This window comes from Martes martes, assembly GCF_963455335.1.
Source record: "Martes martes genome assembly, chromosome: 16".
Classification (NCBI taxonomy): Eukaryota; Metazoa; Chordata; class Mammalia; order Carnivora; family Mustelidae; genus Martes; species Martes martes.
Window position 1 is genome coordinate 9,657,139 of NC_137904.1, and position 24,869 is coordinate 9,682,007.

At 44.9% G+C, this 24,869-nt stretch overlaps 1 protein-coding gene across 1 annotated transcript in view; it reads left to right on the forward strand.

Annotated features, from left to right (window-relative positions):
• NT5M (5',3'-nucleotidase, mitochondrial) overlaps window positions 1–24,869 on the forward strand; it is a gene marked incomplete at both ends in the record, with an annotated part of 42,972 nt that overhangs the window by 10,723 nt on the left and 7,380 nt on the right. Inside the window, one exon of the mRNA XM_080826779.1 lies at window positions 11,450–11,510. Within this exon, the coding sequence (XP_080682905.1) occupies window positions 11,450–11,510 (61 nt within the window). The remainder of the gene's footprint in view (window positions 1–11,449; window positions 11,511–24,869) is intronic.

The following is a 24,869-nucleotide window of genomic DNA, read 5'->3' on the forward strand; positions in this document are numbered from 1 at the left end:
TGGGTGGCTCAGTCAATTAGGCATCTGTTCTTGGCTCAGGTCATGATCCTGGGGTCCTGGGATCCAGTCCCACATCAGGCTCCCTGCTCACGACCCTCCCCCCCATACTTTCTCTTTCTCTCTCTGTAATAAATAAATAAAATCTTTAAGGGAGGGGTAGGCACTTGGGTGGCTCAGTCATTAACAGTCTGCCTTTGGCTCAGGTCATGATCCCGGGGTCCTGGGATCAAGCCCCACATCAGGCTCCCAGCTCCACGGGAAGCCTGCTTCTCCCTCTCCCACTCCCCCTGCCTGTGTTCCCTCTCTCACTGTCTCTCTCTCCCTGTCAAATAAATAAAATCTTAAAAAAAAAAAAAGACAATCGTGTTACCGAGGATGGAGAACATTTGGACTCCTTATCATCACTGGTGGGATTGGAAAAATGGTGCGGCTGCTGTGGCAAACACTTGGGAAAACATTTCCTCCAAATGGTAAATATGGAGTTATCATATGAGCCCGCAGTCACACTGCTGGGCGTATGCTTGAGAGAAATGAAAACATACGTCCACACAAAAACTTGTGCATGAATGCTGCTAGCAGCATTGTTCGTAATAGCCAAAAGGTGAAAACAACCCACATGCCCATCAGCTGATACATGTGTGAACAAATGAGGTCCATCCATCCACATGCACTGGGATGTTACTCAGCAATTAAAAGGCGTGAAGCCCAGGTACATTCTACAGTGTGGGTCACCCTTGGAAACCTTTTCCTGAATGAAGGAGGCCGGGAGCAAAGACCGTGCACTATCAGATCCCATGTATGTGAAATATCCGGGACAGAGATAGGAAGTAGGTTGGTGTTCTCCTAAGGCCAAGCGCAGAACGCAGAGTAACTGCTAATGGACACAAGCTTCCTTTTGGTGCCGTGAAAATGTTCTGGTGATTGTTGTCAAAGTCTGCAAATGTAGTAAGAACCATTGGATTACAAACTGAAAATGGGTGGCTGTTACGGTTTAGGAATTAAATCTCCATGAAGCTGTTTTTCACTTTCTTTCCCCCCCTCCAACTTATTTATTTATTTATTTAAAGATTTTATGTATTTATTTGACAGGCAGAGATCACAGGTAGGCAGGAGAGGCAGGCAGAGAGAGGAGGAAGCAGGCTCCCGGGCTGATGCGGGGCTCGATCCCAGGACCCTGGGATCACCACCTGAGCCGAAGGCAGAGGCTTTAACCCACTGAGCCACCCAGGCGCCCCTCAACTTTTTAAAAAAAGATTTTAATTTATTTATTTGATAGAGAGAGATTACAAGTAGGCAGAGAGGCAGGCAGAGAGAGAGGGGGAAGCAGGCTCCCTGCTGAGCAGAGAGTCCGACGCAGGGCTCAATCCCAGGACCCTGCGATCACGACCCGAGCCAAAGGCGGAGGCTTTAACCCACGGAGCCACCCAGGTACCCCTGTTTTTCACTTTTTATTTATTTTTTTAAGATTTTATTTATTGGGGTGCCTGGGTGGCTCCGTGGGTTAAAGCCTCTGCCTTCGGCCCAGGTCATGGTCCCAGGGTCCTGGGATCGAGCCCCGCGTCGGGCTCTTGCTCCGCGGAGAGCCTGCTTCCTCCTCTCTCTCTGTCTGCCTCTCTGCCTACTTGTGATCTCTGTCTGTCAAATAAATAAAATCTAAAAAAAAAAAAAGATTTTATTTATTTATTTGACACAGAGAAAAAACAAGAGACAGAGACAGAGAGCGTGCACAAGCAAGGGGAGCTGCAGGCAAGGGAGAAGCAGGCTCCCCGCTGAGCAAGGAGCCTGACTCGGGACTCAATCCCAGGATCCTGGGACCGAGACCCGAGCTGAAGGCAGCCGCTTAACTGATTGAGCCACCCAGGTGCGCCTATGAAGCTGTTTTTTTGTTTTTTTGTTTGTTTGTTTTTAATTTTTTTATTTTAATAAACATATAATGTATTTTTATCCCCAGGGGTACAGGTCTGTGAATCGTCTGGTTTACACATTTCACAGCACTCATCATAGCCCATACCCTCCCCAATGTCCATTTCCCCACCACCCTCTCCCGTCCCCCTTCCGCCCCGCAACCCTCAGTCTGTTTCTTGAGATTGAGTCTTTTATGGTTTGTCTCCCTCCCAATCCCATCTTTTCATTTTTTCTTTTCCTACCTCTCCCCAAGCCCCCCCACCTTGCATCTCCACTTCCTCATATCAAAGAGATCATATGATAGTTATATTTTCCGATTGACTTATTTCGCTAAGCATGATACCCTCTAGTTCCATCCACGTCGTCGCAAATGGCAAGATTTCATGTCTTTTGATGGCTGCATAGTATTCCATTGTGTATATATACCACATCTTCATTATCCATTCATCTGTTGATGGACATCTAGGCGCTTTCCACAGTTTGGCTATTGTGGACATTGCTGCTATAAACATTCGGGTGCACGTGCCCCTTCGGAGCACCACGTTTGTATCTTTAGGATATATACCCAGGAGTGCAATTGCTGGGTCGTAGGGTAGCTCTATTTTCAGTTTTTTGAGGAACCTCCACACTGTTTTCCAGAGTGGTTGCACCAGCTTGCATTCCCACCAACAGTGTAGGAGGGTTCCCCTCTCTCCGCATCCTCGCCAGCATCTGTCATTTCTTGACTTGTTAATTTTAGCCATTCTGACTGGTGTGAGGTGGTATCTCATTGTGGTTTTGATTTGTATTTCCCTGATGCCGAGTGATGTGGAGCATTTTTTCATGTGTCTGTTGGCCATCTGGATGTCTTCCTTGCAGAAATGTCTGTTCATGTCCTCTGCCCATTTCTTGACTGGATTATTTGTTCTTTGGGTATTGAGTTTGATAAGCTCTTTATAGATTTTGGATACGAGCCCTTTATCTGATATGTCGTTTGCAAATATCTTCTCCCATTCTGTCAGTTGTCTTTTGGTTTTGTTAACTGTTTCCTTTGCTGTGCAAAAGCTTTTGATCTTGATGAAATCCCAATAGTTCATTTTTGCCCTTGCTTCTGTTGCCTTTGGCGATGTTCCTAGGAAGAAGTTGCTGCGGTTGAGGTCAAAGAGGTTGCTGCCTGCATTGTCCTCAAGGATTTTGATAGATTCCTTTCGCACATTGAGGTCCTTCATCCACTTTGAGTCTATTTTCGTGTGTGGTGTAAGGAAAAAGTCCAATTTCATTTTTCTGCATGTGGCTGTCCAATTTTCCCAGCACCATTTGTTGAAGAGGCTGTCTTTTTTCCATTGGATATTCTTTCCTGCTTTGTCGAAGATTAGTTGACCATAGAGTTGAGGGTCTATTTCTGGGCTCTCTATTCTGTTCCATTGGTCTATATGTCTGTTTTTGTGCCAGTACCATACTGTCTTGATGATGACAGCTTTGTAATAGAGCTTGAAGTCTGGAATTGTGATGCCACCGACTTTGGCTTTCTTTTTCAATATTCCTTTGGCTATTCGAGGTCTTTTCTGGTTCCATATAAATTTTAGGATTATTTGTTCTATTTCTTTAAAAAAAATGGATGGGATTTTGATAGGGATTGCATTAAATGTGTAGATTGCTTTAGGTAGAATAGACATTTTCACAATATTTGTTCTTCCAATCCATGAGCATGGAATATTTTTCCATTTCTTTGTGTCTTCCTCAATTTCTTTCATGAGTACTTTATAGTTTTCTGAGTATAGATTCTTTGCCTCTTTGGTTAGATTTATTCCTAGGTATCTTATGGTTTTGGGTACGATTGTAAATGGGACTGACTCCTCAATTTCTCTTTCTTCTGTCTTGTTGTTAGTGTAAAGAAATGCGACTGATTTCTGTGCATTGACTTTATATCCTGACACTTTACTGAATTCCTGTATAAGTTCTAGCAGTTTTGGAGTGGAGCCTTTTGGGTTTTCCACATATAGTATCATATCATCTGCAAAGAGTGATAGTTTGACTTCTTCTTTGCCGATTTGGATGCCTTTAATTTCTTTTTGTTGTCTGATTGCTGAGGCTAGGACTTCTAGTACTATATTGAACAGCAGTGGTGATAACGGACATCCCTGCCGTGTTCCTGACCTTAGCGGAAAAGCTTTCAGTTTTTCTCCATTGAGAATGATATTTGCGGTGGGTTTTTCATAGATGGCTTTGATAATATTGAGGTATGTGCCTTCTATCCCTACACTTTGAAGAGTTTTAATCAGGAAGGGATGCTGCACTTTGTCAAACGCTTTTTCAGCATCTATTGAGAGTATCATATGGTTCTTACTCTTTCTTTTATTAATGTATTGTATCACATTGATGGATTTGCAGATGTTGAACCAACCTTGCAGCCCTGGAATAAATCCCACTTGGTCGTGGTGAATAATCCTTTTAATGTACTGTTGGATCCTATTGGCCAGTATTTTGGTGAGAATTTTCGCATCTGTGTTCATCAAGGATATTGGTCTGTAATTCTCTTTTTTGGTGGGATCCTTGTCTGGTTTTGGGATCAAGGTGATGCTGGCCTCATAGAATGAGTTTGGAAGTTTTCCTTCCATTTCTATTTTTTGGAACAGTTTCAGGAGAATAGGAATTAATTCTTCTTTAAATGTTTGGTAGAATTCCCCTGGGAAGCCGTCTGGTCCTGGACTTTTGTTTGTTTGGAGATTTTTGATGACTGTTTCAATCTCCTTACTGGTTATGGGTCTGTTCAGGTTATCTATTTCTTCCTGGTTCAGTTGTGGTAGTTTATACATCTCTAGAAATGTATCCATTTCTTCCAGGTTGTCAAATTTGTTGCCGTAGAGTTGCTCATAGTATGTTCTTATAATTGTATTTCTTTGGTGTTGGTTGTGATCTCTCCTCTTTCATTCATGATTTTATTTACTTGTGTCCTTTCTCTTTTCTTTTTGATAAGTCTGGCCAGGGGCTTATCAATCTTATTAATTCTTTCAAAGAACCAGCTCCTAGTTTTGTTGATTTGTTCTATTGTTTTTTTAGTTTCTATTTCATTGATTTCTGCTCTGATCTTTATGATTTCTCTTCTCCTGCTGGGTTTAGGCTTTCTTTGTTGTTCTCTCTCCAGCTCCTTTAGGTGTAGGGTTAGGTTGTGTATTTGAGACCTTTCTTGTTTCTTGAGAAAGGCTTGCACTGCTATATATTTTCCTCTCAGGACTGCCTTTGTTGTGTCCCACAGATTTTGAACTGTTGTGTTTTCATTATCATTTGTTTCCATGAATTTTTTCAATTCTTCTTTAATTTCCTGGTTGACCCATTCATTTTTTAGAAGGATGCTGTTTAGTCTCCATGTATTTGCGTTCTTTCCAAATTTCCTCTTGTGATTGAGTTCGAGCTTCAGAGCATTGTGGTCTGAAAATATGCAGGGAATGATCTCGATCTTTTGGTACTGATTGAGACCTGATTTATGACCCAGGATGTGGTCTATTCTGGAGAATGTTCCATGTGCACTAGAGAAGAATGTATATTCTGTTGCTTTGGGATGGAATGTTCTGAATATATCTGTGATGTCCATCTGGTCCAGTGTGTCATTTAAGGCCTTTATTTCCTTGTTGATCTTTTGCTTAGATGATCTGTCCATTTCAGTGAGGGGAGTGTTAAAGTCCCCTGCTATTATTGTATTACTGTCGATGTATTTCTTTGATTTTGTTATTAATTGGTTTATATAGTTGGCTGCTCCCATGTTAGGGGCATAGATATTTAAGATTGTTAGATCTTCTTGTTGGACAGACCCTTTGAGTATGATATAGTGTCCTTCCTCATCTCTTATTATAGTCTTTGGCTTAAAATCTAATTGATCTGATATAAGGATTGCCACCCCAGCTTTCTTCTGATGTCCATTAGCATGGTACATTGTTTTCCACCCCCTCACTTTAAATCTGGAGGTGTCTTCGGGTCTAAAATGAGTTTCTTGTAGGCAGCATATTGATGGGTTTTGTTTTTTTATCCATTCTGATACCCTGTGTCTTTTGATTGGGGCATTTAGCCCATTAACATTCAGGGTAACTATTGAGAGATATGAATTTAGTGCCATTGTATTGCCTGTAAGGTGATTGTTACTGTATATTGTTTCTGTTTCTTTCTGATCTACTACTTTTAGGGTCTCTCTTTGCTTAGAGGACCCCTTTCAATATTTCCTGTAGAGCTGGTTTGGTGTTTGCAAATTCTTTCAGCTTTTGTTTGTCCTGGAAGCTCTTTATCTCTCCTTCTATTTTCAATGATAGCCTAGCCGGATATAGTATTCTTGGCTGCATGTTTTTCTCGTTTAGTGCTCTGAATATATCATGCCAGTTCTTTCTGGCCTGCCAGGTCTCTGTGGATAGGTCCGCTGCCAATCTAATGTTTTTACCCTTGTATGTTACAGACTTCTTTTCCCGGGCTGCTTTCAGGATTTTCTCTTTGTCGCTAAGACTTGTTAATTTTACTATCAGGTGACGAGGTGTGGACCTATTTTTATTGATTTTGAGGGGCGTTCTTAGCATCTCCTGGATTTTGATGTTTGTTCCCTTTGCCATATTAGGGAAATTCTCTCCAATAATTGTCTCCAATATACCTTCTGCTCCCCTCTCTCTTTCTTCTTCTTCTGGAATCCCAATTATTCTAATGTTGTGTCATCTTATGGTGTCACTTATCTCTCGAATCCTCTCCTCGTGTTCCAGTAGTTGTTTGTCTCTCTTTTGCTCAGCTTCTTTATTCTCTGTCATTTGGTCTTCTATGTCACTAATTCTTTCTTCTGCCTCATTTATCCTGGCAGTGAGAGCTTCCATTTTTGATTGCACCTCATGAATAGCTTTTTTTATTTCAACTTGGTTAGATTTTAGTTCTTTTATTTCTCCAGAAAGGGCTTTTATCTCTCCGGAGAGGGTTTCTCTAATATCTTCCATGCCTTTTTCGAGTCCAGCTAGAACCTTGAGAATTGTCATTCTGAACTCTAGATCTGTCATGCTACCTATGTCTGTATTGATTAGGTCTCCAGCCTTCGGTACGGCCTCTTGTTCTTTTTTTTGAGGTGAGTTTTTCCGCCTTGTCATTTTGTCCAGGTAGGATTTGCTTTCTCCTGCTGTGGAATTCCGCTGTTCTTGGTGACTGAAGTTGGTTTTGGATCGGTTTCTTGTTGATCTTCTGGGGGAGGGGCCTGTTGTAGTGATTCTCAATTGTCCTTGCCGCAGGCGGAATTGCACCGCCCTTGCCAGGGGCCGGGCTAAGGAATCCGCTCGGGTTTGCTTTCGGGACCTTTTGTTCCCTGAGCGCTTTCCGTAGAGTTCCGGAGGACGGGAATGAAGATGGCGGCCTCCCAATCTCCGGCCCGGAGGAGCCGAGAGCTTGGGGTTCCGCTCCTCAGTGCGCTCTCAGAGCAAAGCGCCCAACAGCCCCGCCTCCCTGGCTTGCGGTCGCGCCTTGAGGAAAGCAGTCAATTGTTGGAGCTGGAGAAAAGCGCCGGGTCGCTTTTGTCTCCGTGGCCTCCGGCCGCGCTCCGAGCCCACCCAGCCTGCGACCCGCACAAGGTAACCCTGGGCTTAGAGCTCACTCCTCGGCTTTGTCGCTATAGCCGGCTTCCCCGCTCTAATACCTGCGAGCTCTGCGGCACTCAGACACCCCCGGTCCTTCTGTGACCCCGCGGGACCTGGGGTTATGCTGACCCCGCCTGGGTTTCCCCCCAGTTTAGCCTCTGGAGCGATGTCTCCCAGTGGAGCCGACTTTTAAAAGTCCCGATTTTGTGCTCCGTCGCTCCGCCGCTTGCCGGGTGCCGGCCCCTCCCCCCGGGGTCTATCTTCCCGTCGCTTTGGATTCACTTCTCCGCAGGTCCTACCTTTCAGAAAGTGATCGATTTTCTGTTTCTGGGATTGTTGCTCTTCTTCTCTTCGATTTCCCATTGGATTTGTAGGTGTTCACAATGGTTAGATAAGCTATCTAGCTGATCTCCTGCTACCCGATGTCGTCTCAGCCTGCTACTTCTCCGCCATCTTGACTCCTCCCCTGTTTGTTTGTTTTGTTTTTTTTTTAAATCAGTCCGCTCAAAAATGAAAGAAAACAAAAACAACCAACTATGGATGCATTTAATAACATGAGTGAGTCCCAGAAATACCTTTACTGGATGGAGGAAGCCAGACAAAAAGAGCACATACTCTGTGTTTCCATTTATATAAGATTCTAGAAAATACAGTCTGATCTGTGGTGACGGAAAGCAGATCAGTGGTTCCCTGGGGCCCGGGGGTGGGCTAGGGACAAGGAGGGGCAGGTGGAGAGAAGACAGGAAGGGGCCCGGAAAATGTAGGAGCTATTTATTATCTTGATTGTGGAGATCTGTGTTTCCCATGCAACTTATCACATTCTACCTGTGTAGTTTACTGCATGTCAATCACACCTCAGTGAAGCTGTTTAAAAATAACACGTCCAGGGGCCCAGTCCAGGGTGGCTCAGTCAGTTGAGCGTCTGACTCTTGGTTTTGGCTCAGGGCATGGTGTCAGGGTTGTGAGATCAAGCCCTGCTTCGGACTCTGCTCAGCACTGAGTCTGCTTCAGATTCTCTCTCTTTCTGCCTCTCCCTCTCCCCCCTCTGCCTCCCTCTCTCCCCGCTCACGCAGTCTCCCTCTCTCTCTCTCTCTCATAAATAAAAAGAAAATCTAAAAAAAAAAATCATCAGTCTGGATGCTGGGTGAAGAAAGGCTTGGCGGGGGCAGAATTGGAGGGAGAGGAACCATGAGAGGTGGCAGTTCTTATAACTGGGGTGGCGACCACGGAGGGAAGTTGATGGAATGAAACACACATTGAGGAAGAACCCATAGATCTGGGGATGGATACTGGGAGTTGGGGGAAGGGTAAGAAAAGCAGTGATCTTTGGGTTTTTTGCTTGAGCAGTTGGATCTATGTAATAGTGCCGTCAACTGGGGAAGGAGTAGGTTTGGCGAGTAGGGAGAACGTCGTGTGCCATTTTGCAAACACCAAGTGTTGGTGAGATGCCCAAGCAGAGATATTCGGCAGGATATTAAGGACATAAGCCTGGCCCTCGGGGGACAGGGCTGAATGGTGAAGGTCAAGTTGGGGCGGGGGGCTTGTGTAAAGCCTTGGATGACATCACGGAGCAGGGAGTGTAGATGGAGAACCCCTGAGTGGTTCTTCAGAATCACCGGGGAGGCCAGGAGATCATGCTGGGGTGGCTGACGACGGGCAGGCGTGCCAGGATAGGAGCTCGCACAGAGGAGGGCAGGGCGACTTGAGTGCTGGTGAGCCAGAGAAGGAGAGGGCGGTGTGCGTTGGCTACGGTGACATGAGGGTCCTTGGTGCCAACAGGCACTTTCTGGGGAGCGGAGGGGATGGACCCCAGGTTGGAGTGGATCGAAGCACACACAGGAGGTCAGGAAGTGGGGTCAACAGGTTCACGACGCTTGGTGGATGTCTTGGGAGCAGAGAGACGGGAAGTCATGGGAACGGGCATGAGGTCAAGGTCGTGTGTGTATTTGTATATGTATGTTTTAAGATGCAAGAGAGCAGCACATGTTTGAATGAGTTGTAGGGAAGAGCAGTCCCCGAAAAGGGAATGCGGCAGGGTAGCTCCTCCTTGTGAAGGTGGGGGAATGGAATCCAGCGCACAAATGAAGGGCTTGCCTTGACAGCTGCGAGGGACGGCTGTTCCTCCGTGCCGCGGAAAGGGAGAAGGAAGATCAGACATGGACGTGGTTCTAGATTCCACCATGAGAAGCCAGGGAGTCTCAGAGCCGAGAAGGTGGCGGTCACGGGCATGGTGCATGGCGGCTGTGCTGGAGACAAGTAGGGCGAGCACACGCCAGGGCCCTGGGGGACAGGCTGCCTGGCGATGGCACCCCTGCCTTGGGGTTGTGGTTATGAATTTAAGGTGAAAATGGCCAAACTGATGATGTGAGGGGTTTTTTTGGTTTGGTTTGGTTTTTGTTTTTTTTTCCTCCAGCAACATGTGGTTGCTTGGGTGCAGGTTGAAGAAGCTGGACAGTCAGTTTCTTTCTGTTCCCAGTGGAGGGAGAGGAAGACTAGCAGGGGGGGTGACAGCAGGGCCACAGGGGCCCCAGGGAGGACGGAGACACGCTGAGCCTTGGCGGGAGGACGGCAGGTGGCAGGGTGGTGACAGCAGGGGGAATGGTCACACGCGGGTGGTCACGGGGCACGGGCTTCACCGAGTCAGGGATTTTGAAGGACTCGCTGGATGGACTGGGGGGCCGAGGTGACCCGACCAAACAATGTCGCTGGAGGCTCTTGGTCTCCTCTGGAGAAAGACTTCATAGACTATGGTTATGTGGCATGATGAAGGAATGATGCTTTGTCAGCCGTCTGGAGTCTGTCTGGTTGGATCCGGTTTCTCGTGGTTTTGTTTTGGAGTGCTGCCTGGACAGGCCTCTGACTTCCCTCCTAGCTGACCGTGACGTCCTCTCGGCCGGCCTCCAGGCATCCCATTAAGACCTAACTGACCGCCCACTCTAACCGGAAGAATGTCTGGAAGTGACAAGGGAGGGCGAGGGAGACCCTCCACACCTGTGTGTCTGCAGCAGGTGGGGCGTGGGGGAAACACAGCTTTCTCTCCAAGGTACACAGAGGAGGCAGCTTCCTCGCATGGGGCCTGCTTTCAGTGCGGGCAGGAGGCAAGAGAACAGGGAGGAGAGGCTGAGGACCTAGGGGACCGGCCGCAGGAGGGGACAGTGAGGTTGGCAGAGGCCGAGAGAGACGAGACTCCGGGTAACTAGGAGGCCCGTGCTCTCTGCCGAGGGACCTGGCAGTCTGACGTAGGCAGGACTCTCAGGGGACTAATTTGCCAGAGAGCAAAGGAGCCCGGGGTAATCTAGCCTTCCACAGGCTCAGTGCGTGGAGCCGTCCATGGCGGCTTTCTGCGGGTGTTGGGGACCAGAGAGCTCTGTTGGTGAGGCTCTGGGGCCTGGGGCCCTCGCGGTCAGCTCCCCCGCTGTCACCAGACTGTGGGAGGGGGTGGTCCTCAGCAGTTGTGAGGGAGCTGAGCCTGGCCGAGAGGGGGGGCTCCTCCTCCCTCCCCCTCTGCCAGAGGGCTTAGCGGGCACACTTAACCGGAAGACTGTCCCTCACGGGGTTCTTTGCTTTGCAATGCACGAGGCCCACAAGTGACTTGCTGTGCACCCCTTTCGTGCCTCTCTTATGGCTGATGCTCCTTTCTCTTGGTATTTCCCCGTTCAGATTCCAGAGAGCGCGGGTGCTTTGCCCAGCTAAGCTCGGGCTCCGGCCATGCAAAATTGCCATGCATGGACGCCCATCCCTGAGCTGCTCGCTGGGCCAGAGGAGAGGTCACACGCGGCTGCTCAGGGCTGGGGGACGGGATGTGTCTGGCTGGGAGAGCAGTGTGGGGTGGTGGGTTTTCCTGTTCCAGTGATGGGCGCAGACCCCGGAGGGCTTCACACCCGCAGAGCAGGGGGGCAGGGGGGCAGGGGGGCAGGGGTGACGAAAGCTGAGCAGACGTGGGGGCTCAGTCTGACTCTCCTTCCTCTCTCTCACAGCACTGATGTCTTCATCTGCACGAGCCCCATGAGGACATACAAGTACTGTCCCTACGAAAAGGTAAGATGTGCAGCTTCCTCTCACCTTGACCCCATGTGTTGCGGATAAGGGGTGCTGGCGCTCAGCACACCCTGGGGGGAGGGGTGCGGACCCTCACGGCACTGGGTGGCTTCATTGCTGCCTCTTCTCCCGTCTGTCCCTCCTTTCTGTGCCCGGCTCTCCTCTCCCAAAGACCTTCGCTAGCACCAGTCTGACATTCCAGCATGTTCTCTGCAGGGAGCCTGGTGAGGATGCCAGGTTCTCTGGAAGGTGACCACGCCCACAATAGTGAGGGATCATCTGCGAAGGGCGAGGCAAGGAGAGGAAACATGTGGTGGGAGGCGCCGGAAGCCACCCAAAGCCAAACCCAGACATTATGCGTGAATTTATTTATGCAAAAGTCTTAACGAAGGTGAAATGGTTACGTTGCATTTTGCTCCACACTCATGCCCTCATCTTCATTGAAAAGAAATAGAATTACATAAAACTGAGGCTTTTATTGAAATTGGGAACCAATTCCTTTAATTCCTTGGTTGCCAAGCCTACAGGAAAGGTGTGTTGTCCAGGAGATGGGCATTTGCACCAGAGGTGGGTTCAAGGGAAGTGGGAGCAGCCTTCCCAGTCCAGGAAGGCAGGACTGGGGGCCCCACAACCCCTCTGCTCTGGGCGGGAGTGGGGGTTGGGCAAAGCTCTCTCAGCACAGACCTCTAGGCATGAGTTTTCTCAAGTGTGTTCATATGATCTCTTTCTCTCCAACTCCACAAAGTGCACACAGTCCGCCAATGTTTAATGCCTTTGGTGTGCGTTGACTGGAACGGGGACTCCCCCTTAGTCAGTAGTTAAAAGTGGTGTTACGAGAGGTACTTGGCGGCCACTGAGTCATCGCCCATTTCCTGTGTCTTGTCACAGGAGTTAGCTAAACTCAGGGGAGTTAACGACTTACCATCAGTAAGTGTGGAGTGAGGACTGAGGCTTGGCCCTCTTTGGTCCTAGGTTTCTACTAGAGCAGTGATCTGAACTCAGGTCCCCAGACCAGGGGGATCCACGTCCCCCAGACACTTGATAGAAATGGACGTTCTCTAGACCCTCCTGGGAACGTCTGAGCTGCCCAGTGTGTTTTAACAAGTCCCGCAGGTGCACCCTTGAGTGTGAGTGACTGTCGAGCTGGAGCACCTGCTTCAGCTGTGGTTGTAGTGGGGCCAATGCTTGTTGGAGGAAGAGGGATACGCTGGTTGTCATCCATGCATTTCTGTGGATCCAGGTTCCATCTTTCTGCCCACGATCCCACATGTGCAGTTCAGCCCGGGGCTGCCCTCTGAGCTCCGGACAACTCGAACCCGATGTGTCTGTCCCTGGGCTCCTGACGTCCCAGTCCCATGACCATCCCTTCCCTCTCGGTAGACTGGCATTGTCCACTAGCCTCTGAGGCTGAAAGCCAGGGAGCCATCCTGGTGACACCCTTCCTACGCCTCACACCCAGTGCATCAGCAAGTTGTGTGTCCTGCTCAGAGTACCTGGTGTCTGCCTACTTTCTCTCCATCACACCACCCTTGCGTTTCTTCCCAGAACCACTAAGAGAGCCTTCTACACTGCCTGTTCATTTCATTTCCACCCAGAGCCAGGGAAGGTCTTTCCTAAAGTAGATCATGTCAGCCCCTTACTAGAAAACCTTTCAACAGTTCCCCACTGCACTTAAAATGGAATTTAAAAACATATACATACACACACACACAAACTCCTCGCCAAAACCTGCAAAGCCCCTCCCAGCCACCTCTCGCATCATCGAAGTTCCTGATTCTGCTTTCATGATGCTCCATGTTCCTGTTTCTTGAGCGTGCTTTGTACCCCTAAACCCGTGGGGCCCTCTGTGTGCCCTCCTTCCTCCTCAACCCTCGGGCCTCACTCAGCTGCCCCAGCCCCATTTCCTGACCGTATCTTCAAGCTTACAGCCTGCTGTTCCATCCGTCAGCCCTTGTTTCCTGTATAAACACGTGAAATGGGTTCGCATCTCTGTCTCTGTCCTGCTACCTGTCTGTCTCCCCAGTGGACTGCAACCCCCATGAGGGCACGAGCATGTCTGTCTTGTTGGCTGTAAGTCCGGCTGCCTGGCATGCTGTCAGATGAATAGATTAATTAGCTCAACAGAGACTTATCAAACATATCTTAGTAAGAATGTTTGCCATTTATCCAATGCCTTCGATGTGCCAAGCTTTATGCTTTTCTGATCAGTACAGCAGTTCCCTGTGAAACAGTACCCCTCTGGTCTGATGGAGGAGGAAGGAGGCTGCGAGGGGCAAGGCAGCTGGTCTCCCGGGTCTAGTGCTCGTACAGGTGCTGGGGCTTGGTCCTGAGCCTTGCATCCCCGAGCCTGCGCCCTGAGCCCCTCCCACGAGCCGCGCAAGCTCACTGCCACGGTTTGGGAGTCCAGTGAACACGTGCGAAGAGGATATCCCTTGGGACCCCTAAGATGCAGCAACAGGAATGGCATCCCGCCAACTTGAACAAAAGTAGAGTTTATGAGGACGCTGTTGGGTTGCTCAGAGAATCACAGGAGAATCTGAGGGAGCAGCCCCTTGACAAGGAGGTTGGGAGTCAGAGCCGGTAGGCGGGCTCCCCGAGCATGGGGACTCAGTCACAGAAGACCACAGCCTGGTTCATTCTCCATCTTCGGGTGTCTCTGCCTTGGATTCACGTTCCCAGGAGGGAGACTTACCAGCTGAGCTCAGGTCACACTCCCAGCCCTTGGCCAGGGGAGGGTGGGCATCCTGACTGACGTTCCATTAAGGACAGGGATCTTTGCAGGGAAAAATCAAGCTGCTGAGATCAGAGGAAGCGGCGCAGTGATAGTGGATGGTGGATGCCCTGACCGAACACGGGGGAAAAAAACAACAAAACCCCAGCTACAGACCTACCACTTAGCACTGGAAACACCGTTGGCATTTTGAGGTGTTTCTTTCTAGTTTTTCTTTGATGCATATTAAATATAATACATATATTTTAACAAAACTTGAAACTCACGTAGCTTAGCACCCATTTTCTCCTTAATGGAGTTTTAGTCTTTTTTCTGTCCCCAAATAGTCCTCACAAACTTGATTGCTAAGAGCTGAAGTCATCTTGTACCTATATCTTCGTGTGATTATGTCCATAGGACAGATTCCAGGAGATAGAATTCCTGGCTCCCACAAGGAAGGCACATTGTGACACTCTGCAGGGAGGGGCATATACTGTTGTCGCTGTGCTGGTGGCCGGCCGAGCACCCTCCCCATCCAGGGGCCAGATCGGCCACCAGATCAGTCGGTGGAGGAAGTGGGGCACTGAACAAAGACATGAAGACAGCAAAATGCAGAGTATGTTTGAGGAACTTTGGGTGTGTTGGCTGGTGGCGCTAGAGCCTGTGGGGTTGGGATCAGGTTGGGTTGCAAGTGTCTCTCCCAGCCATGTTTTCACCTCTGCCGACCCACATACATTGGAACTAAGTCAGTGGAGAAGACAGTTGGAGGGTTCTTGTGAAGACATGAAAATAGCCCCAGCCACCTCCTCTCCCACCATCCATGCACCCTCCCATCCCTAGTAGACCTTGTGTCCTTGGCTAGTTGGGGCTGGGCGTAGATGGGGACTGACGATTGTTTTGTCTGGTACCTGTGGTGGGGGAGTACTGGGGCTGGGTCTCAAGACATAAGCTGAGGATGGATGTTTTGCTCTCATGGTGGTCTCAGTGGGGGCACAAGACCAGACCTCTCACAGAGTTCTTCCCTCCGCTCCTGCCCCCCAGAGCAGCATCAGCCTCGGGCAGCCGAAGTGGGAGTTTTTCTCCTTAGTTGATTCCTCTCGAGACCCAGTCAAAGGAGGGAAGCCTAATTGCTAAGAGTTCAGCTTCTTTATTATACTTAAGGAGTCAGACTTAAGTGCTATTCAGTTTATCAGAACCTTCTTTCTGGCTGGAGCTTATGACATTTTAAAGCCAAACGGGCTCGGTAGTAGCTAACTCATGAGTTAGTAATATATGCAAGGGCTTCACCCATAGTGATCCGTTAGCCTTCATAATAGCCCTTTGAAGTAGGTGCTATTATTATCCCCATTCTACAGATGAGGAAACTGAGGCACAGAGAAGTCACTTACCCAAGGTTGGCAGCAAGACATGGTGAGTCAGGGTTGGGCAGTCTGGTTCCAGAGCTTGTGCGCTGCACCTCTGTGCTATGCTGACCCCATTTTTTGATTCTACCTCACTCAGAACTTAGCACGATATTACTAGTTTTTCCCCCCAAGAGATTTTTTAAAAATCCATGTTAAATTCTCCATACTTGAGCATGACATTTTACTGTTCCTTTCCCTCATTCCACAAGGTGAGTGATCACAAGTGGGATTCAGTGAGATGCTTGGATGTAACAGTGGGACATGTTCTTTTCATTTGAAGTCTGGTCTCCTGATGATGTCTTCCAGATGCTGTGTTTGGATGGAAGAATAAATGTTAAACATTTCCACCACATCATCAAGCTTCTTCACTTAAACTCAAGTAAAAAAATGTAGATAATGAATTAAATTTCATCACACATTTCACACCAACTTGAACCTCTTTTAAAACTTACACTAAAAGGTGCATCACTTTCTCTTGCCACCAGCAGAAACCATAGATTCTTTTAGGAGCAGTGAGAGCCACACTCCAGCCTTCCAGGAACTTCCTCTGGTGGTACCTCCCACTTTGTGTGCTACCCAGTGTCTAAAACTGGGGCTCATGCTATGTTTTGGCTCAAACTACTATTTATAAAATAATTGGCTGTTCATGGTAATTGGCATAGGGTTTTTTTGTAAGATGATGGAAACTTTTGGGGATTAGATAGGCAATGGTTGTACAACATAGGGGATTACTTTAAAAAAAACACTTAAATGTGCACTCTAAATTGCTGAATTTTATGGTATGTAAATTATATATAAAAATGACTATAAAGTGAAATAAAAGGAAACAGCCTTTTATAGTATAGAAAAGTGATACACTTAAAAAAAAAGAGGTCTCAAATAAAACCAGAAATGAGAGAGTTAATGCAACTGTGGTTGATACCACAGAAATACAAAGGATCATAAGAGGCTATTAAGAATAATTATATGCCAACAAATTGGACATTGTAGAAGAAATGGATACATCCTAAAAACACAACCTTCTAGGACTGAGTCATGGTGAAATAGAAGATCTGAACAGACCAGTTACTACCTAGGATATGGAGTCAGGAATCAAAAACTTCCCAACGAATAAAAATCCATGACCAGGGGCGCCTGGGTGGCGCAGTGGGTTAAGCCTCTGCCTTTGGCTCAGGTCATGATCTCAGTGTCCTGGGATCGAGCCCTGCATCGGGCTCTGTGCTCAGCAGGGAGCCTGCTTCCTCCTCCTCTCTCTGCCTGCCTCTTTGCCTACTTGAGATCTCTGTCTGTCAAATAAATAAATAAATAATCTTAAAAAAAAATCCATGACCAGATTACTTCATTGGTGAATCCTGCCAAACATTCAAAGAAGAATTAATCCCTTTTCTCCTCAAACTCTTCCAAAAAATAGAAGGGGGCTGGAAGGACTCTTCCAAACACATTTATGAAGCATTACCATGATACCCAAACCAGAAAAGAATGCCATAAAAAAGAAAATTCAAGGCCAATATCCCTGATAAACAAAGATGCAAAATTCCTGAACAAAATATTAGCAAAGTGAATGCAACGATACTTTAAAAGGATCATACACCATAATCAGTGGGATTTGTTCCAGGAATGCAAGGATGGTTCAACACCTGCAAATCAATTAATGTGATAAATTACATTAACAAAACAGATAAAATTATATGATCATTTCAATAGGTGCAGAAAAAGCATTTGACAAAGTTCAACATCCATTTTATTATTTATTTATCTGTTTGTTTATTTTAAAAGATTTTATTTATTTATTTTGAGACAGAGAGAGTGTGAGCAGGGGGACAGGCAAAAGGAGATGGAGAGAGAACCTCGAGCAGGCTCCGATTGAGTTCAGAATCCAACGTGGAGGTCAGTCCCACAATCTTGAGATTATGACCTGATCCGAAACCAAGAGTCAGTCGCTCAAGCATCTGAGCCACCCAGGTGCCCCTGAACATCCATTTTAATTAAAAAACTCTCAACAAAGCAGATATAGAGGGAACGTACCTCACCTTAATAAAGGTCACATATGATAAATGCATAACTAATATTATATTTAATGGTGAACAGCTGAAAGCTTTTCCTCTAAGATCAGGAACAAAACAAGGATGTCCACTCTTGCCACTTTAAGTCAATATAATATTGGATGTCCTAGTCACAGCAGTTAGGCAAGAAAGAAAAATAAAAAGTATCCAAATTGGGAAAGGAAGGAGTAAAACTAGCACTATTTGTAGATGACATAATATTATATATAGAAAAACCTAATGACTCCATCAAAAAACTGTTAGGACTAATAAATTCAGTAAAGTTACAGGATACAAAACCATACACAAAAATCTGTTGTGTTTATTTATACTAATAATGAACTGTGAGAGAAATTAAGAAAATAATTCCATTCACAATTACATCAAAAAAGATAAGATATTGAGGAATAAATTTATCTAAGGAGGTGAAAGACATGTATATTAAAAATTGTAAGACATTAATGAAAGAAAGAAGACAGAAATAAACATAAAGATATTTTGTACTCATGGATTCATTTGTTGAAATATTCATACTACTCAAAAACAATCCACAGATTCAATGCAATCACTATGAAAATATCAGTAGTAACTTTTACAGACCTAGAGCCAGCAACCCTAAAATTTGGAACCACGAAAGACCCCAATAGCCAAAGTCATTTTGAGAAAGATGTATAAAGCTGGAGGTGTCACACTCCCTGATTTCAAACTATATTACAAAGCTATGGTGATCAAAACAGTATAGTATTGGAATAAAACAGACACATAGATAATGGAACTAATAGAGAGTCCAGAAATAAACCCATGTATATGGTCAGTTTACGACAAAGGAGCCAGGAATATACAATAGAGAATGGACATTCTCTTCAAGAAATGATGATGGGAAAATTGGACAGCGACATCCAAAAGAATGAAACCTCTATCTTATACCATGCGCAAAATTAACTCGAAATGGATTAAAGACTTGAATATAAGACCTGAAACCATAAAACTCCTAGAAGAATAGGTGGTAAGCTCCTTGACATAGCTCTTTTTTTTTTTTTAGGATTTTATTTATTTATTTGTCAGAGAGAGTAAGCACAGACAGAGGCAGAGGGAGAAGCAGGCTCCCCGCTGAGCAAGGAGCCCGATGTGGGCCCGATCCCAGGACCCCGGGATTATGACCTGAGCCAAAGGCAGCCGCTTAGCCAACTGAGCCACCCAGGCGTCCCTTGACATAGCTCTTGGCAGTGATTTGAACCTGACACCAAAACAAAAGCAAGAAAAGCAAAAACAAACTAATGGGACTACATCAAACTAAAAATCTTCTGCACAGCAAAGGAAACCATCAACAATATGAAAAGGCAACCTCCTCCATGAGAGAAAATATCCTATATCTGATAAGGGGCTTATATCCAAAATACATAAATAACTCATACAACTCAATAGCAAAAGCCACGCAACCCCAAAACCAAACAATCTGAGTAAAACCTGGGCAAAGGATCTGAATAGACATTTTCCAAAGAAGGTATACAGAGGCCAACAGGTACATGAAAAGAAGCTCGACATCACTAATTATCAGGGGAATGCAAATCAAAACCACAATGAGGTGCCACCTCACGCCTGTTAGTTTGGCTGTTATCAGAAAGGCAAGCAGTAACAAGTGTTGGTGAGGATAAGGAGAAAAAGGAACTATTGTGCACTGTTGGTGGGAATATAAGTTGATGTAGCCACTGTGGAAAACAGAATGAAGGTTCCTCAACTGATGAAAAATAAAACTACCATATGATCCTGCAATTTTACTTCTGGGTATTTATTCAAAGAAAACAAAAACACTGATTTGAAAAGATATATGCACCTCTATGTGTTCTGCAGCATTATCTACAATAGCCAAGATATGGAAACAACCTAAGAATCCTTTGATGGATGAATGGATAAAGAAATTTTGTTATTATATGCAAAGGAATATGATTTCATCTGTAAGAAAGAGTGGAATCTTGCCATTTGTGACAACATGGATGGACCTCGAGGGTATTATGAAATGACAAACGGAGAAAGACAAATACTGTATGATGTCCTATATGTGGAATCTGAAAACAAACAAACAAACGGGTTCTTGGGTGGCTCAGATGGTTAAACATCTGCCTTCAGCTCAGGTCATGACCTCCAGGTCCTAGGATCAAGCCCCATACTGGGCTCTCAGCTCAGTGGGGAGTCTGCTTCTCCCACTCCCTCTGTGCTCTCTCTGTCTCTCTCTCAAATGAACAAATAAAATCTTCAAAAAAAATTAATAAAAACAAACAAACAAAAAACAAAACAAAAGAAAAAACCCAAACTTATAAATGCAGAGAACAGATTGGCAGTTGTTGGAGGTTGGAAGTGAGGGGTGGGAGAAATGGGTGAACTGTTTGTTTTATTTTAATTAAATAAAAATTTAAAAATATAATAGAACTGCAAAGGGGAATAGATAAATTCATAATTCTTATGGAGACTTTAATATGTCTGCTTTAATAGGTGATAGAGTATGTAGACATCCCCACCCCAAAAAATCAGTCAGAATGTAGAAGCCTTGAACAAGCATTGGCAACCAACTTGACCAAGTTGGCATTTATATAACACCTCACACAACAACAGTAGATACCATTCTAGTCCAGTGCACACAGAACATTTAGCAAGATAAGCCATGTTTTGGTATAGCGGATATGCGAAAAGCCCTTGAATTGTATACTTTAAATAAGTAGATTTTATGGTATATGAATTATATCTAAAGAAATCTGGCCATTCAAATGGCTGATAGTTCCAAAACCAACTCTATTCTTCTGCTTAGATGTGGTTATTTTATCATCTTAATTGGGTTTGTGGACAGAAGTGCATGATACTGTGCAGGATCCTGGGTCAAGCCAATTTCCCTGAAAATCTTGGGTTTAATGGCACCATTTTTCACATCTTCCACTAAATGAAGTAGACTGGTAATGATGACACCTGTCATTGGGTAATGGCATGTCCCCACCCTCTCCCAGGATTTGCATCCCTTCCCTCATTTGAGGCTTCCTGGGATCTGCTCATCTGAGCAGAGGGGGACTTTGTGGGAAGTCCACCCAACATTCGAAGAGCAAGGAACATGTCTTACTCTCATATCTTCATTTCTGAGCCATGTGGACCCACATGGCTCTGAGAGGGCTTTGAGGAGGTGTCAGGGAGCTGCTCCAGGCCCTGTCACTGCCCTGGATGTTCTGCCCCTGTCCTTTCTCAGCACCAGCTTCATCACCACCCATGCACGCCCCTTTATCATCTTCACACTGAATTCTTCACTCCCACAGTGGCTGGTTTTATGAGCTTGCTGCTCATAACCTATGTCTTGAGAGATCCCCTCCCTTGAAAGTCCTTCTGGTGATTCTTTTGCAAACATGTAGTTTGGATTCAGTTTCAGTCATTTTGACAGATTCTGATTTAGGAATGGCAACACCATTTTATACTTGGATAGCTCTACATTCCTCTGGGCTGAACTATTTTATCCCCATGGTATTTTTAGGAACTGAAGTTGTAATCAGGTGAATAGTGAACAATGCCTCTCTTCCAAAACAGCAACTAGTAAACGTAATGAAAGACGCTTGTCCAAGCCTTGACTTATCCTTAGAGGTGTCCCTCAGACATCTGACCCTGCGGAACCCTGGCTGAACCTGAGCATCACACTTTCACTTTTGGATCTGTGGACCTACCGGTGAGCTTCTCGACTCACCTCTCTGGGACTTGGCTTCTTTGTCAGTACAGTTGTAGTAATACCTTCCATGGGCATGATTAAAGAAAACTGACTGGAAATCAAATTGCATTATATAAATATATCAAGTCAATGCGTTATACACTTTAAACTTGTACAATGTTACATGTCAATCATATCTCAATAAACATAAATTAAAAAAACAAAGCTGAAGAAGAAATTTGCACAAACCACCTAGCACTATGCTTGATAGCAGTAAGTGTCATCCCCTTGTTTCTGTCTGTCCCCAAATGTTCCTGCCCAGCAGTAAAGAAAGAATGAACTTCAACACACGTTTCTCAAACCAGAAAGTCTGGACAATTTTATGATTGATTAGTTCTTCTGCATTCTGGGATCCAAGAATAATAAGTTCTATATATAGTTGCCTGTTGTCTACACAGTTTGATTACAACTGTGTTTTAAAGATAATAAATAATAAGAGGGAAGGAAGTACAGCCAACTACAGATGTTTCTCTAACGTTTCTTGATATTCCAAATTTTCTTTGATAAGCCATTAGTTTTGCAATAAAAATATAAATGCTTTTTTGGTTGGCATTCATTCACCAAACATTTACTGATCAATCTGCTACAGTGCTTACAAAATGCCCCATCTCTACTTTAGGAAGATAGGTGGTTATCACTGCATCACAGGTTCTGTGGTCACCCAAGAGGAGGAGGCTAGGGTCAGCTTCTTGGGGAAAAGAAGAATTGAGTTGAGTCATGGAGATGAGAAGACAAAGAAGTGGGAGAGCGAGCTCTGAGTGGTGGGAACAGCATGCACAAAGGCAAAGAGGAATTCCAGGGATCTTGGTGTGGGTACGGGGTGTGCGTGGGTAAGGACAGAGAGGCATGGGAAGGAGATGGTGCTGGTGGGGGGCAGTTGTGTTGAGAGGGAGAGGCTAGAGATGAGACTAAAAGGCAGGGCCTTTGGTAATCAAGAGTTTGTACTTCAGGTCACGGGATCTGAGGGGCTTTTGAAGGATATTTATGCAAAGCTGTCATAATGGGTGTCTTTGAACACTCACTGCAGTGGTATAGGGGGTTCATCAGTGAAGCCACATAGAGCTTGCTGCGGTGACCCAGATGGGCTATAAGGAGGACCCAAGCCAAGACAGTGACAATGACCCACACAGACTTAACTGTTACCGTAGGGATGACTTGAGAGGCTTCTTACACCCATGGGAAACAGTGAACACCCTAGAGACAAACGGGCTGTGGAGGTGGATAGAAAGTTCCCTGAAAGCAAAAACCTACAGTGAACTTACGCACAGAGCCCTTAACTTCATTAAGAAAGAAATTACACTTCAAGTGATTTTTTTTTTTTTTGCTATTAGGGATAATTGTTTAAAAATTATAATAATTAGTATTAGGTAAATGTTTGCATTTTCAGATATGGCTGATGGAAATAAATATAAAACCTTTCTAGGTGGCAATTTAGCAGAGATCTCAAATGCCTTAAAATTTGCCTTCATTGCTATATTTTTTTTGCATTGTTTATTAAGATAGAATTGAAACTCAACAAATTTATTTCCTTACATGGTAATCACCACCACAGTCAAGATAGAGAAAACGTCCAGCACACCAAAATGCTTCCTCTCGGGCCCCAGTCATAGAAGGACCCACACTGTTGTGAGTTTTGCTTTTAGGAGGTTTGTCAGGTTCTCATAGTAAAGCTCAGGAAAAAAAATTCCCTTGTGCTTCTGGCAGGGGGAGGAAAAAGTAACTATTTTGAAATACGCCAGGATAGTCTGTTCTTCTTAACAAGGACTGCCTGCAAGAAAAACTCTTACAAAAGTCTAAATTCCTGCAGTTTCATCAGAACTTACCTGACCTTTCCTCCACCCTGTTTAGCTATCCTATCCCACTTAAGAGGGAGGCACTGTGAAACACGGGTGAACCTCAGAATCCAGGGGCATGGGCTCATGGACAGACTGAGGCCTCCTCACAGGACTAGAGAACACTGCCCCTTCCCCCACACCTCACCACCACATTGCTAAAGGCCTGTTCAGTACAGTTCTTTCTACCTAGTACATCATGTGTGGCTTTCAGCAAAAAGTTACAAGGCATACTAAAAGGCAAAGAACACAGCTTGAAGAGAGAGTGAAAAGTCTAAGAAAGAATAAAAAAGAAATGCTGGAGATCGAGACACTGTAACAGAAATGAAGAATGCCTTTGATGTTCTTGTTAAATAGACTGGACACAGCCAAGGAAAGAATCTGTGAGCTGGAGGATATCCCGGTAGAAACTTTGTAACTGAAAAGCAAATGGGGAAAGGAGTGTTAGAAACCAAAACTAAAACTCCAGAGTATCCAAGAACCATGGGACAACTAGAAAAGGTATAACATACATGTAATAGGAATACTAGAGGAGAAGAAAAAGAGACAGGAACAGAATACTTGAAGTGATAATGACAGAATTTTTCACCAAATGAGTATCAGATACCAAAGCACAGATCCAGGAAACTTACCCCTGCTTGTGTTCCTTCTCTTGCTGTGTATCTGTTAAATAAATAAATAAAATCTTTTTTTTAAAAAAAGTGAAGGAGAAATAAAGATGTTCTTGGAATTTCAAAAATAGATTGTTGTCCGTAGACCTGTCTTGCACAAAGTTTAAAAGAAATTCTTCAGAGAGAAGAGAAATGATATGTCAAAAACTCAAATTTACATCAAGGAGGAAAGAGCATTAGAGAATAAATGAAGGTAAAATAAAAATTTTCATTTTTAGTTCATCTAACAGTTTTTTCAGAATAGCATTACAACAATGTATTTGATGATTATAACTTCTGTGCAAGTGAAATGAATTACAGCAATGATACATACATGAGATGAGAGGGAGAAATTAGGAACCTGTTGCTATTATAATGTACTTTCACTATCTGTGAAGCAGCACACTGTGTTTTTGAAAATGGCCTTGGGTTAGTTGTAAATGTATGCTGCAAACTCTGGGCCAACTACTCAGAAAAGTAAAAAAAGAAAAAGTACATGATTCTCAATATGCAAAGAAAGGGTAGAAAGTGGCATCATATAAAATACTCAGTAAAAATCATAAAAGGTAGAAAAGACTGGAAGACAGAACAGAAATAGAACAGAGAATAAGGGCAGAGTAAAAAATGGTAACAAATACAGCAGATATTAATCCAACTATATCAACAATCATTTTAAACATCAGTGGTCTAAATGGTCTAAATTAAAAGATGATAGTAGATCAAAAAAAACCAAGACCCACATTTATGCTGTCTGCAAGAAACACAGTTTAAATATATAGGCATAGATTGAAATTATAGAGATAGAGAAAGAGATACCATGCTAACACTGTCAAAAGAAAGTGAGAGTAACTACATGAACTTGAGACAGAACAGAGTTCAGGCCAAACAAAATTATCATGGATAAATAAAGGCATTATATAATGATAAAGGTGTTAGTTCTCCAAGAAGACATGCTAATCCTTAAAGTGTATCCATTTAACAACAGT